Source organism: Aulonocara stuartgranti (genome assembly GCF_965226115.1).
Source record: "Aulonocara stuartgranti genome assembly, chromosome: 22".
Classification (NCBI taxonomy): Eukaryota; Metazoa; Chordata; class Actinopteri; order Cichliformes; family Cichlidae; genus Aulonocara; species Aulonocara stuartgranti.
In genome coordinates, this window is record NC_138957.1 from 4,211,773 (window position 1) to 4,231,182 (window position 19,410).

The following is a 19,410-nucleotide window of genomic DNA, read 5'->3' on the forward strand; positions in this document are numbered from 1 at the left end:
TGAAATGCTCAGGCTCTTGGAGATCAGTAGGTCAAGAGTGTGTCCTCTATTATGTGTGGCCTCTGTTACATGCTGAGTCAGCCCAAAGTTGCCCAGAGTGTTACTCAGGTCTTTAGTCCCTTTGTCCTGAGGGTTGTCCACATGAATGTTAAAATCCCCAATAATTACAGAGCAAAAGTCAATATTTTGGTCTAAATAACCCAAAATGTGATGTCCACATATGTGGATGCAGGGTCCTAGGAGGTTAACTCTATTCATTTATTATTTATTTTGTATATATAAGAATTATATATATATATATATATATATATATATATATATATATATATATATATATATATGCAACATTCTCCACAGTTTTTCAGTGCATTAACCACTGTGAGATCTGCGTTTTGTTGTTCGTGCAGGCAGAACGGAAATGGATGCAGTCTCAGATCTTCCGTGTGCTTATTAGAGAACACAGATCCACCCAGATTACTTGACTTCTAGCAGCCACCTTCTGTTTAATGTATCGCTGTCATGGCATTAAACTTGTTTTCATGCTTAATTAATAAATAGAATCTAACTGCCACTGCACAGCAGTGCTGTGCAGTGGCACATTGCTTAACTGTTGTTATCTAGGTGTGACTTAACTGGATATCTGGTGAGCTTTTAAAATTTAGCAAATTGTTGCTGTTCCCACATGCTTGTATATATCGTACTTACTATTGTTTGAGTACTTGCGATTATTTTATTGTACTTTTTATATTTTACATTTATATTTATTATTTATCTTGCACCAAGGGAGTGGCACTCCAATTTCGTTGTACTCTGTACAATGACAATAAAGGCTATTCTATTCTATGCTAAACAAAACCTAAAAAAATGTATGCAAATTGACCACCAATCTTTGACCACAGAGAGTGAGATGGTAAAGAGGAGAGGGTAACAACAGAGGGAGGAAAAAGGAATTTGGGGGAACAAGGGTGCAGGGTGGAGTACAAGACAGAGAAACAAAGGGGCATAGGAAGATGAATGTTCCTCACCTATCCACTTGTCATTCCCATACCAGGACAGATTGCCTTTAGTGCTGTCGTAGTATCCGATCTTTTTATAGCTTCCTCCTGTGAAATACAGACAAAGAGAGAGAATGAGAATGGAGGCTCACACTCTAATGCCTCTTAACATAATTAATGAAGATCCAGAAGTGTCTTCAACCTTACTAACAAGCCAAATATGTATAGGGACATTTGTCCTCTAAATATTTCAGTACAACAGCAAAATTATACCAGAACTGAACTCAAATTAAATGCTTGGCATTTTGTGAAGTGGGCTGCCTCACTTTCCTTTTGAAGGATGTAGGCAGCTTAACATACAACAGGAGAAACATTGCATCTCGTGACTTTAAGTGGACCTTCTGGTTTAATTGGGAACTTCACAGTGCTGGATCCTGAAAAGAGGATGGTCCAGTGTTGTTGACCCAATTTGTCATGCTTTTGGACTTTCAGGTACTGCTTATTATTAAATATCTTCTGTTTGTTTTTCTGTTTGCTGTTTATTTACATTTCCAGCCTTATGCATTTCAGACTTTCCAGTCTTAAGTTCTTAATTCCAGTTTGTATTAAAGTTTCGTTTTTGTTTCTCTCAGTGTCTGTGTTTGGTTCTCTAGTCAGGTTTCATTTTCAGTCACTTGACTATCTCATAATGTATTTACCTGTACCTTCTTTCCCCCCACTGTGATGTATTTCACTGACTGGTCCTCAGGGTGTTTATATATATGAATATAGGTAGTTACAACCGAGGGGATCACACTACCAGAAGGCAACATTGCAGACTTAGAGGACAGCTACAAGAATCCCACAGACAAATTTGAACCATGAAGAGGCCACTAGGAGAGCTGCAACCAGTAAGCACCTGCAGAGAGTCAGGCAAATCCTGAGGAGTCAGCTGAATGGTAAGAAGTTGGTGGGACAATGTCTGTGATCTGTCCCAGTATGTTCCTGTGGATTTAGGTTTGCCTTGCTTTTTGGACTTTTTGTTTGATTGAATTTGTCAGCAGCCTGAATAAACAGGCTCACCTTTGTTAAATCAAGTCTGCTTTTTGGAAATAAAATCACAATTTTCTACATGGCATCAAATCTAGCATTTTGACTGTGACAAGAAGACTCTATGAGCTACTGAAAATCTAGGTAAGCAAATAAGTTACAAGCTTCATGGGGACATTTTGTGTTCGTTTAAATAAATCTGCTTCAATCTGTTGGTATAGATGGTGTCAGACTATATTATCCACATCCTGAATGCCACTGTGTACTTAATACAAAGATGTGACACTGATGTCTTTTTTTGAATTAGATGAAATAGACCCCTACGACAAGACCATCGAGGGAACAGTTCACCCTGCCTGGGATAGGGTTACTGGATCCCTGCCCTGGAGCCAGGCCCAGGGAGGGTGCCCGAGGGCGAGCGTCTGGTGGCCGGGCCTTAGTCCATGGGGCCCGGCTGGTCACAGCCTGAAAAAGGGACATGGACCCATCTTCCTGCAGGCCCACCACCTGCAGGAGGCACCGTAGGGGTCGGGTACAATGTGGAGGTCCTGGTGGACCAATCCCTGGCTACCAAGACTGGCAATTGGGACATGGACAGACCAAACAATCAGTTCTATTTGAAAGTAGACATGTTTGCTGTAGCATACCTTGAAGCTGTTCAATTAAAGTCCAGGCCATTCGAGATCCTTGAGCATCAAATACAACATGACCCTGAAAGAAGCATAAAAATGTTGATGATGCTATATCTACACACACCCTTCACACAGTACCCATGTGTCTTTCTCTTTGCAACTTTTTTTCTCTCACTCCAGCACCAGTAAGTGTTGCACTTACAGACACTCCTTCAAAAGAGCTGGTGTTCATTGCTCGGTAGATCTCAGCAGTGATATCTCGGTTGTTATAGTTGAAATCTTCAAGACGATGACCCTTGGCCCTAAGGGGCCCAACGGTTTTGTTGAGGGCCAGCGCTAGAGCCCACACAGCGTCATACGCCAGCGGAGCCTCTTGGAAACCACCTGTTTCTTCTGGATTTTTACCCCCAAGTTTGGACATGAGCTGAGCAAGAAACTCTTGAGAGGTCTGGATACGGGAGACCATGACAGAGCAATAGTTAGACACAGGACACACTGATCATAAGGTAAAACCCCAACAAATATGAAAGAGAAGCCCAGTGACTACATCATTTCACTTGCTTTGCATGGTCTTTTGTGTGCATGTGTGTTTGTGTGTGTGTGTCAGTGAGAGAGAAAGCATATTGTGACCTTGAAGCATTTTACTTGAGGCATATTTTAAGTTGTTAGATTCTTATATCCAGATATACCACAGAAAACATTTTCCTTTGTGTACAATGCTCATTGTTCATGATGTGCACAAACCTCACCTTAATTCTGTTTGTCTTTTTTTCCATGTCTGCCTAGCCCTAATTGCAAGTAACTAGGGCTACGCAAAATGGCTAAAAAAACCCTCTTCCTGTAGATTTTAAAAATCATTGCTACACCGTATATGATGAAAGCTTTAACTATGTTAAGTTATAAGAATTTTAGTTATTAGGCAAAAAATAATTAATAATTTGTTAACAATAATCAGTAATAATAACTTATTAATTAATTAATGACGTTTCTAAAAATATGTGCACTGTGTGAAGGTATTGGGGATTATAGGGTTAAATTCCAACAAAACAATGTTATGTTTCTTGTAACAGAAAGGGAGTATAAAATACTTAACAATATGGTCACATGCTCAGACGTTTTCACTGAGCATATGTACTAAAATTGCAGTTCTGCTCTTCCACTGATATGTAACAAAAGTTGTTCACACTGTAAGTTATTGTCATTTCAGTAGTGAACCTCCACGAGTCTTCATTAAATCTGCTTGAAAAAGGCTTGGCAGACAATCGTTTGATGCTGTACAATTTTTGTTTCAAACAACACTCTGACTTTACAACAGGGAACCCACAGTGACAGTTAGTGTCTACTTTACAGTTTTAATGGTACATGTAAAAAGATTCAGAATAATCTGTGACTGTTTAATCACTTAAAGTTTAATACAAAAACAAGTTTAGGCATAGAAAAATGTCTGTTTTCCATAAGTGACATTATTTCTAAGTAGTCACAAGGTGTGGCCTACTTATGTGTTTTAAAGTGCTCAGGGAATTCAACAAACACTAACTGTTGAAATTATTTCAGTCTTCTTGTCATTATTGCTTGTGATGATATAGCCATGGATTCAGGGATCACACAAATGACTGACCGGATTGCGAAACGTCCATCCTCTACACTTTTATGCATCTAACATCCTTCTGCCTTGCCTTTGCTTTACTGCATGCTTTCTTTTTTCTTTTTTTACCTGTCTTGTCTTGCAGTGAAGGCCAAGAAAAACTGCAGAAAAGACTTATTTTCCCAAGTGAACCATTACGGCTTTTGCTATATTGATTTTCAAAGTTTATTTGATGTTTATCATTTTTACAGTGGCTTGCAAAAGTATTCGGCCCCCTTGAACTTTCCCACATTTTGTCACATTACAGCCACAAACATGAATCAATTTTATTGGAATTCCACGTGAAAGACCAACACAAAGTGGTATACACGTGAGAAGTGGAACGAAAATCATACATGATTCTAAACATTTTTTACAAACAAATAACTGAAAAGTGGGGTGTGCTTTGAAATACTTTCATTTAGGGTTTTCTTTTTAGCTTTTTAAAAGGTTCGATTTTTTTTGCAACAATTTTTTTGAGCATCACTGATAAAGTTGTGTCATAAGATAATGCATGTCTTACCAGGTTAGAAGCTCCTCGTACTGTTTCTGGGTTAAGCATGACAATTTCAGTAGTTACATGACCCTCCACAGCCTCTGTCATCTGCTCCACAGTACAGTTGATGGATGGGTCTTTGATCTTAAACCAGTTGTCTGCATACCAGCCAATGAGGAACCAAACATACTTTTTCCCATATAACTTCTCCTTGTAAACCTGCAAAAAGATGATGGAAGAATGTGTGAAGTTGAAATTCAATTCAACACCAATTTTATTTAAGGAAAAGAGAAGTGAGAAGGATCTTGCAGAGCTCCTGACCCAACCTGCTTAACTTTAGCATCCTACAGTTTATGTTCCCTTGTTACACATTCAACATTATGGCATTCTTCTTCTGAACCTAATACAACCATATAAATAATACATCAACAATGATCTGCTCCTTGGGTGTGGATCTGTGGCATAAAAAAATTGTCTTGATCTAGGGTGGGCCATTTATATGGATACACCGTAATAACATGGGAATGGTTGGTGATATTAAAGTCCTGTTTGTGGCACATTAGTATATGTGAGGGGGCAAACTCCTCAAGATGGGTGGTGACCATGGTGGCCATTTAGAAGTCGGCCATCTTGGATACAACTTTTGTTTTTTCAATAGGAAGAGGGTCATGTGACACATCAAACCTATTGGTAATGTCACAAGAAAAACAATGGTGTGCTTGGTTTCAACGTAACTCTTTCATGAGTTATTTACAAGTTTCTGAACACTTATAAAATGTGTTTAATGTGCTCCCCATTGTGTTGGATTGTCAATGCAACCCTCTTCTCCCACTCTTCACACACTGATAGCAACACCGCAGGAGAAATGCCAGCACAGGCATCCAGTATCCGTAGTTTCAGGTGCTGCACATCTCGTATCTTCACACCATAGACAATTGCCTTCAGATGACCCCAAAGATAAAAGTGTAAGGGGGACAGATCGGGAGACCTTGGGGGCCATTCAACTGGCCCACGACGACCAATCCATTTTCCAGGAAACTGTTCATCTAGGAATGCTCGGACCTGGCACCCATAATGTGGTGGTGCACCATCTTGCTGGAAAAACTCAGGGAACATGCCAGCTCCGAGTGCTACGCTGTGGGCTCTTGCTGAATGAAGCTAGGACAGCCACTGATGTTTCTTTATTAGTGACAGTTTTCTTGCACCCACATTGTGGCAAATCCAACAATGAACCAGTTTCACGAAACTTAGCAAGCAGTTTGCTAACTGTAGCATGGGAGATGGGTGGTCTCGTAGGGTGTCTTGCATTGAAATCTTCTGCAATGACCCGGTTACTGCGTTCACCAGATATCAATGCAATTTCGATCTGCTCCTCACGTGTTAACCTCTTCGACATGTCAATGGCTGTGAACAAAGAGAAACTTGTAAATAACTCATGAAAGAATAAAGTTACGTTGAAATCAAGCACACCATTGTTTTTCTTGTGACATTACCAATAGGTTTGGTGTGTCACATGACCCTCTTCCTATTGAAAAAACAAAAGTTGTATCCAAGATGGCCGACTTCTAAATGGCCACCATGGTCACCACCCGTCTTCAGGAGTTTGCCCCCTCACATATACTAATGTGCCACAAACAGGACTTTAATATCACCAACCATTCCCATGTTATTACGGTGTATCCATATAAATGGCCCACCCTGTACTATAACTTTTCACCTGTGAGTGTTACTTTTGAGGGTTTAAGATCAACAACAATAGTGATATTCAATATATTAAAAAAACAAAACATTTTATACCCATCAAGTCTTGTGAAACAGTACATTTGAGACATAAAGTGTGTTGCTGTTACAGCCTGTGAAGGCTCTGTCTGACACTGGTTAGGTTTGAGACATTAACGTAAACTGACATTTAAGTGGCCTTGTAGTGTTCAAAAATATTAAATTGTTCTTGTGAATATAAACAAAGAAGCTCTAAGTAGTATGAAGTCTACTTTTTTTTTCTCTCAGGCCTCTTTATATACAGAACTTATTGCAATATCTTCCGAGGCCTGTTAAAAATTGGGTTGTTTTTTTTTTTGCATTTTACAGCCTTCAATGTTATTACACAGAAGGATTAATGTAGGTAGGAATAGGTAGGATTCATTCCAGCATTATAAGATGGTAAAATTTCAATTTTTATTAAATATTATTATGAGGTTACTATCAAGTCATTATGTTAAAATTTTCAATGCAAACATATTACCAATACATTACTTACATTACATACATTATTTCAAAAATACTATATTACCATCCATCCATCCATCTTCATCCGCTTTATCCGAGGCCGGGTCACGGGGGCAACAGCCTAAGCAAAGAGTCCCAGGCCAGCCGAGAGATATAATCTCTCCAGCGTGTCCTGGGTCTGCCCCTGGGCCTCCTCCCGGTGGGACATGCCTGGAACACCTCACCCAAGAGGCGCCCAGGGGGCATCCTTGTCAGATGCCCAAACCACCTCAGCTGGCATCACCCACTGGGAACGAGTTCGACTTATTGCCGGAAATGCGAACCAAGCTCTTGCAACGGTTGTATAGGGATCGAATGGCCCGTAGCAATGGGCCAGACACCCCATACTCCCGCAACGCCTCCCACAGGACACCCCGAGGGACACGGTCGAATGCCTTCTCCAAGTCCACAAAACACATGTAGACTGGTTGGGCAAACTCCCATGCACCCTCAAGTATCCTCGAGAGGATAAAGAGCTGGTCCAGTGTTCCGAGACCAGGACGAAAACCGCATTGTTCCTCCTGTATCCGAGGTTCGACTAGCGGACGAACTCTCCTTTCCAGCACCCTGGCATAGACTTTCCCAGGGAGGCTGAGGAGTTTGATCTGTAGTTGGAACACACCCTCCGGGTCCCCCTTCTTAAAGATGGGGACCACCACCCCGGTCTGCCAGTCCACGGGTACTGCCCCTGATCTCCACGCAACATTGCAGAGGCGTGTCAACCAGGACAGCCCTACATCATCCAGAGCCTTCAGGAACTCGGGGTGGACCTCATCAACATCAGAGGCTCTGCCACCAAGGAGTTGTTTAACTGCCTCAGTGACCTCGCCCCCGGAAATTGGCGGCTCATTCCCCTCATCCCCAGACTCTGCTTCCTCCTCGGAAGACGTGTCAGTGGGATTAAAGAGGTCCTCGAAGTATTCCTTCCACCGCCTGACAATTTTCTCAGTCGACGTCAGCAGCGCTCCACCAGCACTATACACAGTGCAGGTAGAGCACCGCTTTCCCCTCCTGAGACGCCTGACGGTTTGCCAGAATCTCTTCGAGGCAGTCCGAAAGTCTTTTTCCATGGCCTCTCCGAACTCCTCCCACACCCGAGTTTTTGCTTCAGCCACTGCCCGAGCCGCATTCCGCTTGGCCTGTCGATACCTGTCGGCTGGCTCCGGAGTCCCACAGGCTAACCAAGCCCGATAGGACTCCTTCTTCAGCCTGGTGGCTCCCTTCACCTCTGGTGTCCACCATTTGGTTCGGGGATTACCACCACGGCAGGCACCAACCACCTTGTGGCTGCAGCTCAATGCAGCAGCTTCGGCAATGGAGATGCTGAACATGGTCCATTCGGACTCAATGTCCCCAGTCTCCCTCGGAATGCTGTTTAAGATCTCGCGGACTGGGGCCTTTGCTAGATGTTCCCAGCACACCCTCACTATGCGTTTAGGTGCACCAGGTCTGTCCAGCGTCCTCCCCCGCCACCTGATCCAACTCACCACTAGGTGGTGATCAGTTGACAGCTCAGCCCCTCTCTTTACCCGAGTGTCCAGAACATATGATCGCAGGTCTGCAATCGTATCAGGTCTGATACGATTAAAAAATCGATCATCGACCTACGGCCTAGAGCGTCCTGGTGCCACGTGCACTTATGGACACTCTTATGTTCGAACAAGGTGTTCGTTATGGCCAAACTGTGATTTGCACAGAAGTCCAATAACAAAGCACCGCTCGAGTTCAGATCAGGGAGGCCGATCCTCCCAATCACACCCCTCCAGGTCTCGCTGTCGTTACCCACGTGAGCATTGAAGTCTCCCAGCAGGACAACAGAGTCTCCAGGTGGAGCACCTTCCAGCACCCCCATGGACTGTAAGAGGGCTGTGTACTCCGAACTGCCACTCGGCGTATAAGCGCAGATGACAGTCAGGGCCCGTTCCCCGACCGTAAGGCGCAAGGAACAAACTCTCTCGTCCACTGGGAAAAACCCCAACGTACCGGCAGCAAGCCGAGGGGATATTACAATACCCACCCCCAGCCCGCCGCCTCTCACCAGGGGCAACTCCAGACTGAGACAGAGTCCAGCACCTATATTACCAGGTTATACTAATACTAATTGGTTTTGTCTGAAATGCATGTTTGTTCCCACATCAAGTGTTAGTTTATTATTACCCAGTTACAGAAATTTGATCCAAGATAATTACTTGAATATCATTTGGCTGATCACTGACAAGTGATAACTTGCTATCTCTATAACATTACCAGCTTATTTCCACCTTATTATCCCACTATTATCATATTATTTTAAGCTGGGCCAAAAAGTCCTCCCTAAAATGTTTCTGTTATGTAATATTTTAAAGTATACACATGAATCTGGTTAGAACATTACCTCACAGAAGACCTTCCTTGCCTCTGTCTCATAGAACAGGCCGACAATAATTCTGGCATCTTGACGCTTGAAAGTGAAAATAAAATGAAGACAGCACAGTCACAGAGAGAAGAGACAGAACACACACTTTAAAAGCCATGCCGGGCTGGGTACAAAGAAGCCAACCCTCATCCTGCATCAGACAATAATAGACGTTCTCTCCACTGCAAGACATTTATCCCGTTACCATGTTTGTGTTACTACAACTAGGGTGGCATGCTGGGCTGGGTCATTGTAAGGTATGTGTGTGGCAGGAAGAAAGCAAGTCAGCCAACACATGTCAGAACTTTTTTTTTTTTTTGCAGCTTTCTCAAGCTTTGTCGCCAGCAAAGCTCTCCAGGTCTGGGATCCTGATGACTGTGCAGAGACAAAAATGACCATCTTTGGTCTGACAATACATATCTGATAACTTAACCAGATAAGACATAGAATCTGCTGCTCAGAGAGAGTAATTCCTCAGCTCTGTTGCTCCGAGTAAGAAATGTCCAAAAAGAGAGTGTTTATGTTTATCACTGTAGATTTTCTTCTGACATTCTAAACAGCTCGGTCAACTATCAAAGAACAGGATTTTATTTTTAAAAAAAGAAGAGAATTCGACATTTTTTATGTTTCACACGAGCTTCATTTCCTCCTAGAAATGAGGCTTAACACTTGGCATCCATCTTGAAACAACCCTGGTCACTTCATTTGGCAGTAATTTTAAAAAATTATCTGAATAAACATTATTTCCAGTGGTCACCAGACAATCACCACTTAATACAGTGCACCAAAGGTCTGGTTTGACTGTAGTTGTACAAACCCAATTCTGGGGTAAAATGTAAATACACAATTCACAATATAAAACTAAACATATCAAATATTCATAGTGACAAAAATGTACCTTTTTATGGTACACGGTCATAAATAAAACTTTGTAGTAACCCTTCATCTTTTGATAACAGTCCATATGTGTGTGGGAGCTGAACAGAGCAACTGCTGAACTTTTGACAGAGAACGTTATGCCATTCTTGTGATAGAGCATTCTAACTGCTCTGCTTCTTTGTTCTATCGTTATATTATGCTCCAAATGTTTTGGAGCCTGAACTGTAGGTAGGTAAGTTCAGAACTACGATTCTTCTACTATGAAGCTGTGCTGTTTTAATAGCTGTAGTATGCAGGTTAGCATTATCTTACTGAAGTCATTTGGATGCGAGAACACAATGGTGTGAAAATTTGCAGTAACTGGCAATCTTTTATAGCGCTATGGAGGAATTTTGGCCGATTCATTTTGCAGAATTGTTGTAATTCGGCCACATTGGAGGGTTTTTCAAGCATGCACTGCCTTTTTAAGGTCATGCCACAGCATCTCGGTCGGACAGTGGTCAGGACATTGGGTAGGCCACTACAAAGTCATTACTTTGTTTTTTCTTAAGCCATTCAGAGGTAGACTTGCTGATGTTTTTTGGATCATTATCCTGCTGCAGGACCCAAGTGCGCTTCAGCTTGAGGTCATGAACAGATGACGGCAGAGCTGTGTGCTGTGTTAAGCCGAAGAAGGCAGCTGGAAAGCTGCACAAACTAAATCAATGCAAATAAACATTCACTTACCTTGCAATGCCATGTGCCATTTGTTACAGTAGTATTTTGAGTTTTTGACTACAAAATTTGCAGTTACTCATCAACATTGTCAACACTGAAACATTGTCACTGTATTGCTTTCCAAGGAGCTGGACAAATTTTGACCATCATTAATTGCATCGTAAGGGTATTTTCACAAATGCTGTGTTAAATCAAACTCTGGTCAGGCTCCCTCAGTGAAGTTCATTGGTGTGTGGATCAAAACAACCGTATTGAGACCCTTTGGAGGAGGTGGTCTCAGTAGAGTTCCAAACAAACTCCAGGGCACTTTATTTATGGTGTGAATGAGATCTGACCCTGATCTGAACCATGTGTATGTTACAAGTTTGGGCTAAAAAATGTCCCGTAGCCACGTGTGCTCTGTATCGTCAATGTAGGAACATACTATAGACGTGCAAAGGTTTGTACAGGCCACCCCAATGGGTGGCTGTAGCTCAGGAGGTAGAGCAGGTCATCTGCTGATTGGAAGGTTCGATCCCTGGCTTCCCCCAATCTGCATGCCAAATATCCTTGGGCAAGATACTAACCCAAAGTTGCTCTCTGAGTCCTCCGGGAGAGGTAGAAAAGTGCTATATAAGAATCAGTCCATTTACCATGAAATAAATGTAAATTCTTTGGCTTCTCCTGTAGTCCAGAACATAGCACCTTCTTACTGTATCTACTCATTATGTACAGGCCAAATCTACACACTTACAAACTCATCCAGTGATTTCAACCAGAAAAAACAAACAATAGGTGTGAAAACATCCCAAGGACACTACAATACAATTATGATCACACTTTTTACACCAGAGTTTCGTCCATTGGGAAGAACTTCCATCTGTTACTAACTCGACATTCTGAGCAGCAGGCTACCTCTGAAATTTCTGTCCTATTTTTGCCAAGTATCCAAACACTCTGGCAGTTAACTGGCCAGACAAGGCCTGACTGATCAGTGTCCAGCTGGCTGGTATGTGTAAGAATGATTGGGGAACTCGCACCTTGAGGTTTTTGACAGCCACAGCTGGGTCGGTTAGGAAGCTCTGACGAACACTGATTTCAATCCCTGCCTCCTTCACCCTCTCCTCCAGATCATCCAGAGTCTGTGACACACAAAAAGAGACAAGCACAATAATAAGCACACAGAAGAGGACTGAGCAACAGAAACAGCAACTAAAAAAGGAAAGAGAACGATAATGGAATAGTAGGCAGCAGGAAGAAATGCAAAGAACAGTTAACAGCAACTGAAATAAGTGCAAAGTAGAGGGGGAAGATGAACTGGTCATTCTGAAAAATGATGGTGAGTGGTGGAGGTGATGTTACTAACAATCAGATAAAACAGCACAGATAGAAGCCTGGAGAAAAATGAATCAGGAGAGACATAAAACCATATGTTGAGGATAAAAGATGGCAAATGGTGATGGAAATGAGAACAAAATCTTATACATATCACGAAGTGATACATATAATGTTGGAGAAATCAACAAGTACACTCATCTTCTCTTGTCCATATTTGTCTTGTCTCAAATAACATTTTATCTATTGATTTTTATTTTAAATTTGTTTTTATGAGCATAAATAGCCATAAACTGTAGTGCTTATAAAAACCACAAAGTCATCATTAGCCAGCAGGGTGATGACATGAGCAGCAGAATTTTCCTCAGGTTTTAATAAACACCATGGAAGGTCTCTGTACTTTGTTTTCACTCACAATTTGCTAAATGTTGTGGCCCAAAACTACTTGTGTAGATCAGATCATGGTTTGAGTTAAAAAGAACTCTTTCACAATCACATTGTCACGTCTTCGCTGGCAGATGTGTGGCGTGAGACAGGAAATGAGGGAATGAGACACATGAGACATGGAGACATGACTGACTGGGAGATGCACAAACATAGAGACAGGTGTGACTAGACATGAAACGTGTAACACATAGTAGCAGAAACCTAAAGACTAGAATTTAAGGATACACACATGGAGAACAATAAGGAGAACCAAAAACATGAATAACACTAAATCCAAAAATACAGATTAATCAATAAACATAAAACACTGGGTCACGGACCCAGTACCGTGACACACATGTTAGAAAGCAGCCTGGGGGACAAGTCCTTTCCACTTCACAGGACAGTATTGAAAAATACATGGTGCAACCATAAAATTTAGTTTCGAGTGAAATATTTTAGTGTCAAAGTGAGCTGTCGCAAAAAAACATGTTGTATTTTTAAAGTAAAATAAAAGCTTAAGATCATTATTCTTGTTTTAAATGGCAAAATATTTCACATTATTATAGTCTTATCCTTCAGTGAATTCAGAGTAATTTATTTTATAAAATGAGAGAAAGCTTTTCATGTTAAGTTTTCTGCCCTTGCAGTAATTGGATGTGTTAGTACACAGTTTGAGTGGAGCATATTATAAGACTATGCATCTAGTTCACAATTTTGCTTGTGTGCTAACAAAATCCTTAAATATACATTTAGCTAAACTTTGACTAGCGAGCTCCTATTTAAAGGTGGGGCCAGTGTAGTGTCTTCACCACACCCCTCATTGTACATGAGTTCACAGAATTATTGTAATATATGACTCACTGAGGTAAATACTTCTGTTGTTTGCTGGATAGTGGCAATCTTGGTCCATTTCCACTTCTGGAAGAGCTGTACCCGAGTGGGGTTGTGCAGTGTAGCAGATGGATGAGTACGGAAGAAAGTGGGGAAGCGCTGTCGGTTGGACAGAGCAGGAGAGCTGGAGCCATATGACAGCTAAGAGATGTAAAGACACAAAGAAATGCATTTAGTTTGATTATGAAACCCCCAAAGATCAGTTTATGACGCTTATATAATTTTTTTTAATGTTCTCTCTATATATTAAAAGGAAACTACTGTAAAAACTAGAGACTATTAATTTCTTTTCAATTGGGCAAAATTACAAATTCACCAGGGGAATTATTTCCCCTACTGTATACCTTCTTTGTAATAAAGGAACCACTTTTAGGCCTCCTGATTACTCTTTGTGAGATTAATTTGGATACATGACAGCATAACAATGAATGTAGATGTGTCAAATGCTTGAAACATGGCAGTTAATTTTTCAAAACAATTGTGTCTTTTAGTGAACTCACTTATCATAATGATGACAGAAATGTCACCATATACAATCCGAATTAAGCTTGAAAAGAGATACATTACTACGTGCTGCTGTCATAGTTTTCACAGTAAAGACATGAACATGGTCAGAAGTCATCGCAATAAAAGAAAGGAGTGCATTTCTAAAGGGGGGTTTAAAGTCAGTTCACCATTTCTATTTAAATCATGTTGGAGACAAGAATTTAAATGAGTGCATTTAGGACTGTGAGCCTACTGACATCCTAGAAAATAAAGAGCAAAGAGAGGCTGCAGAGCAGTGGCGGAGCGGGGGGGTGGCTTACTGGGCTTAAGCCCGGGTTGTTTTTTCAGAAGCCCGGGGTCTTTTGGAGTGTAATTTTTTCATAGTTAGATGCCTGGCTGACAACTGTATAAAACAAAAACTACACACAATATTCGAAGCACATAGTGCACACTGTGGGAATTTACGACTGTGCGTAAATCCCCCCTAATATTGGTATGATCCGAGCTCAGACACTAAGCGACTGAGCGAGGGGGCGGGGCAGCTGCTGCCTGCGCGTGCGCTGTTGGAGAAGCGCAGCCAGGCAGACAGAGGAGAGCTGAAGTTTGAGCAGGTACCAAAGCAAATCATTCGTACTGTACCAATAATGTAAATATGACGGTGTATCACAAAAGATTGATATCAAACTGATCATTTGACCCATATTAAGTTACTTGCTCTTCAAGTGAATCAACAAATGGCAACATGAAAAGCCGAACAACAACACTGCTGTTTTTTTAGAGAGTCTTAGCTTACATGTGTGTTTATTTCATATTTTCAGTTGTTACCCTCCACGGCTAAATAAATCGGTTTCAGTAATGCACTGATATACAAGAATGGACATAAGGAGCTTCTTTCAAAGAAAAAACTCAGGTAGATGTTATTTTATATATTGTACTTTGTATGTTGTTCAGTATATTCCTATGCAAAACAAAAATTTCAACACACAGCAGTATATTGACAGTTGAAACCAGATATTTACATACACTTTATGGAAAACACAACATTTTTTTACTGCACAACATCAGTTTAGAGTAAACTTGTTTTGTTTTGGATAAATAAATATTGAAATATCTTTTGAATTAGTTAAATGTCAGAATAAAGAGAGACAGAGCTTTCTATTTTTTATCTCTTTCATCAAATTTAGGAGTACATATACACTAAGTTTATTGTTAATTAATAAGAAAACTCCAGACGATTCCATTCTGAGCTGAAGAAGCTTCTGATAGGTTAGTAGAGTCCATGTGAGTAAATTGGTGGCACAGCTGTGGATGCATATAAGGCAAAACACAGAGCCTGTTTCTTTGACATGGGAAAATCCAGAGATATCAACCAAAACACCAGGAAAAGAACTGTGGAGCTCCATAAGTGTGGCTCAGTTTGAATACAATTTGGTGCCATTTGCAATTAAGAAATACAGACAGTTTCTCTCTTTACTCTTAAAGTTAACAAATATGTTTTTATATTTATCAATCTAAAAAAATAAACATTTAGTCTGATTTGATGTTACAATTAAAAAAGTGTTTTTATCTGAAGAGTCTGTAAATATCTGGTTTCAACTGTATATTTGATGATGTTGGTGTTTGGCTTGATTGTCAGCACAAAGAGGGAGAGAGAGGAGCAGAGAGAGAGAGAGGAGAATGAGGACAGAACAGAGATGAACAAGAGCAGGTGAGACACACATGTTAGTCAAATGGTTGTTTACCAAAAGTATCACCGTATCATAGGTACTCATGTATTTCGTACCTAATGTTTCTTTTTAGGTTTGTTATTTTTCAAATTCTACATTTATTAAGTTATGCAGGCTTGTTTTCACAGCAAGGCTAAATAATTATATGAACCTTTCTGAATCTAAATAGTGGACTTCGGTAGAATTAAAAAATAAGTGTAGTGCAGGTTTTAGTGCTACTATCATCTAGTTCTGATTCTGGTTCTGTCTTGGTTAAGTCCTAAGTAGTCCTGATTTTGAACTGTTGTAGTCCTGTTTTAATTCCGAATCAGTTCTGGGTCTGGTTGAATTGGGGTTTAGCCCCGACTTTGTTCTTGCTGCTTAATTTAAAACCTATATGAAGTCCTGCTTTTTTGAACAAAACTCAAAACAGAGCCTATAACCCCCCGCCCCCATCCCACATGCATACTACCCTTTAGGGCTAAGCCCTGGGTGTATCAAATGTCTGCCTCCGCCTCTGCTGCAGAGATAAGCTAAAGAATTTATGAACCTCTAGTTCACAAAATGTGATATCTAAGATTTTCCTTTGAATACACATATTTTCAGGCAGTATATCACAAAGTGAACACTTCTTCCAGTTTTGGTGTAGGAAGTGGAGCAAAAGCTCTCGAGATGAAAATAGCAACGTGTATAAAAAATTAAGGAAACCGTCTGGAATTTTTAAAGATGTTTTTTTTTAATCAGTACACTTTACAACCAAATCTCCAAAAGCATGTGCTTTGCTCTCAGCTCAGACAGCCACATAGCTGTGTAGGTGATTTGTCTATTGGATGGCGTAAGACAAGTGTAAGATGACTCACTGTCATAATAACAATCATCATTTTCCAAAAACAATAAAAATAATAAACCTGTCATGGCCTGGGTCTAAGGACCCAGGGCTCATGTATCTTTTGTATATGTTTATTTTTCCGTATGTTGTGTTTTTGGTGGTTTTCGCTGCTTTTTTCCTCTTTCTTCCTGTGTGTGGTCATACGAGCTCCGGGATATTTTGGGTCGCTGAGAGGACTGCAACCCAGAAGTGTTCTCACACTGGAGGCTGCCACACCTGCCGCTTGTTAGCCTTCACCAGCTGCAGCTGATGGCCTCATCAAGAGAGTCCTATTTCAGAAGGTGGCAGAGCTCCAGTCAGTGTGGAATTATACTATGGCAAACCTGTAAAGTACCTCAGTTGATGAGTTTTTATGTGAACGACATCGCTACTGTGGGTTTCCTGCTAAGCTGTATGTGTTTTGTGTCACCAGGAGTCGGGAGCAAGAAGCGTCGTCATGAGGGGAAATCACGGAGCGGAATCGGGTTTTGGAGTTGTCACATTCTCACTGTTTATGGACACGTGCACTGTGTAGGATTCACAGAGGAATCGCCACGGGAGCCACAGTGCTGTATTTGTACATAGTTGTTTTTTCCACTCACTATAAATAAATCCACTGTCCTTCACTATAAGAGCGTTTGGGTCCAACTTTCCTCAACTCCACGGTCTGCCATCGCTGACCATGACATAATAATTCCGCTATAATGGGCCCAGCGGACTCAAATGTCGCCTCAGAGGAGAAGTTGCTCGCCCAGCTCTGGAGTTACTGCTAGAGCGTAACCCAGGCTGCAAATCAGCATCAGAGTCACATACTGGTAGTGTTTTTTTGATACTTTTCTGTCATCCACTACCTTTTCTGTGAGCTTTTTGGACATTAAAAAACTAATTCAAATTGTAACCATGCTGAGGGCAAGCTCCAGCTTTGAGCTGTTTGGTTTGGGCAGTACGGGCAAGGAGGATGCAGCTGCCTCCCTGGGAGCCCTTGCTGCCTGTTTTTTTTCTTCATAGGCGGACAGTTTCCCTACCATTGCTTGCTGCTCACTTGTTGGACCCTCCACTGAAGGGAAGAAGGCTCCCTTGCCATTGCCAACCTACCCCATCTCCTCTCCCTCCTTGAACGTTTGTTGAGTCAGCAAACAAATGACCGGCAGTGCTAGTCACCACAGTGAGTAGACTGGACTCTGTCACAGAGGATAAAAATACAGATAATCAGGAGGGGACAGTTTCCATACACGCGGCCCCACCTTCTCGGAGGAGACGGTGCCCATGCCATCATCAAACCAAATCTCACCTCACTCCTGTGGCTTCAGAAGAATCAGCTGATTCTGGACCAGCAGTGCAAGGCGCCGCAGTGAGTAACTCAGACTCCACCATAGTTGTAACTCCATTTGCTATGAACAAGAAAATGAAGGATGTTTCTTCCCCGCTCACTAGCAATGCTAAGCCTGCTCAAAGTGGTGAGAGAGAGATTTTGGCTAACCTGTCCATCATGGGTTTCTCTGGGTCAGTGGGCCTGGAGACTATTAGTTCAGTGACTGTCAGCTCACTGTCAGTTCAATTTCAAGTTCAAATTTTATTCGCCACATGCAGTGGCAGGTTGCCCTGCAGTGGAATGAACCCGCCCCCGACCTTACACACACTACACAGACATCACATGGGGATACAAGTCAGAGAACGGTTGCATTACAGAAAAAAACACTAAAATGTACACTACAATGGGAAAGTACAAGAGGAAAAAAAGAGATCTCTACTCATGCTGGGCTATAGGAGGACAGCATGAGAACAAAAAACAAAAAAACTCCTCTGCACAGAAAGCACATAAATGTCCACAGTACAACATTATAGAGCACGTGACCAGCAACAGGGTTTGGTAGGGGGTGAGGAGTAATCCCAGGCAACACAGCAGCCATCCTTCCACTGCGCCGACTCTCCAGCGCGGGCCCAGACGGTTTCCAGGAGGTAACAAGCATCGAAGGCATTGGAAGGGGAGGGGGGATGTGTGAGTGCTTATCAGTGTAAGTGTATGTATGTGCGTGTCCATAGTTCAGCTGAGACAGTGTCCTTCGCTCTATCAGGTTAAGTAAACAGTCTACCAGCCAACCCAGGTGGCCTTGCACAGAGTGGGAAGAACAGTCAACACACAGTCGTTATCAGGGAGTTTTTGTTCGGCTCCAGCCTTCAGCCCACAGCTGGCGCCGAGGAAGTATCCGCATTATGATGTTGATGTTGTTGATTTTTCTTTTATGCGAGCAGCTCAGGAGAATTTCAAAGCTGTTCTTTAACACTCCGACACTGGTCTCTCAAACTCCCGTTGGAGAACTGCGAGCTTCCCCATGATGGTATCAAACTTCCGTTCCGTGGTGTTGTCATTCTTTTGCTCAGATAGCCGATTCTGAGAACTCACAACTGCAGTGAGCTGTTCTGCGATGTAATCCAACTTTCGCTCAAAGGTGTCATTTTGAGCAGGCCTCTCCTTGATGTAACCCAGTATACGCTTGGAGGTGTTATTCTGAGTCTTCACGGCAGTTGTAAGCGTCTCCAAGGTCTTAACTATGCTGCTTTCAATGAGCCCGTTCTTAGAAGTCGCGCCTCGTCCCATCGTTTCAATCCCAGCGGACAGCCTTGGGGGGGTTTGAACAGCCGGTTCCGCTTTCTTAATTCTCCGATAAACCAGGGCCAAGCCA

At 41.8% G+C, this 19,410-nt stretch overlaps 1 protein-coding gene across 5 annotated transcripts in view; it reads right to left on the reverse strand.

The window, feature by feature from the left end:
- Nucleotides 1-19,410, reverse strand: part of gabbr1b (gamma-aminobutyric acid (GABA) B receptor, 1b) — a 131,694-nt gene that overhangs the window by 58,586 nt on the left and 53,698 nt on the right. For all 5 annotated transcript variants that reach the window (XM_082520669.1, XM_082520668.1, XM_082520670.1 and 2 more), the window contains 7 exons: nt 13,637-13,807; nt 12,052-12,153; nt 9,416-9,481; nt 4,804-4,995; nt 2,859-3,104; nt 2,672-2,735; nt 1,026-1,103 (listed from right to left, as the gene is read on the reverse strand). In XM_082520669.1, the coding sequence (XP_082376795.1) occupies nt 1,026-1,103; nt 2,672-2,735; nt 2,859-3,104; nt 4,804-4,995; nt 9,416-9,481; nt 12,052-12,153; nt 13,637-13,807 (919 nt within the window). The remainder of the gene's footprint in view (nt 1-1,025; nt 1,104-2,671; nt 2,736-2,858; nt 3,105-4,803; nt 4,996-9,415; nt 9,482-12,051; nt 12,154-13,636; nt 13,808-19,410) is intronic.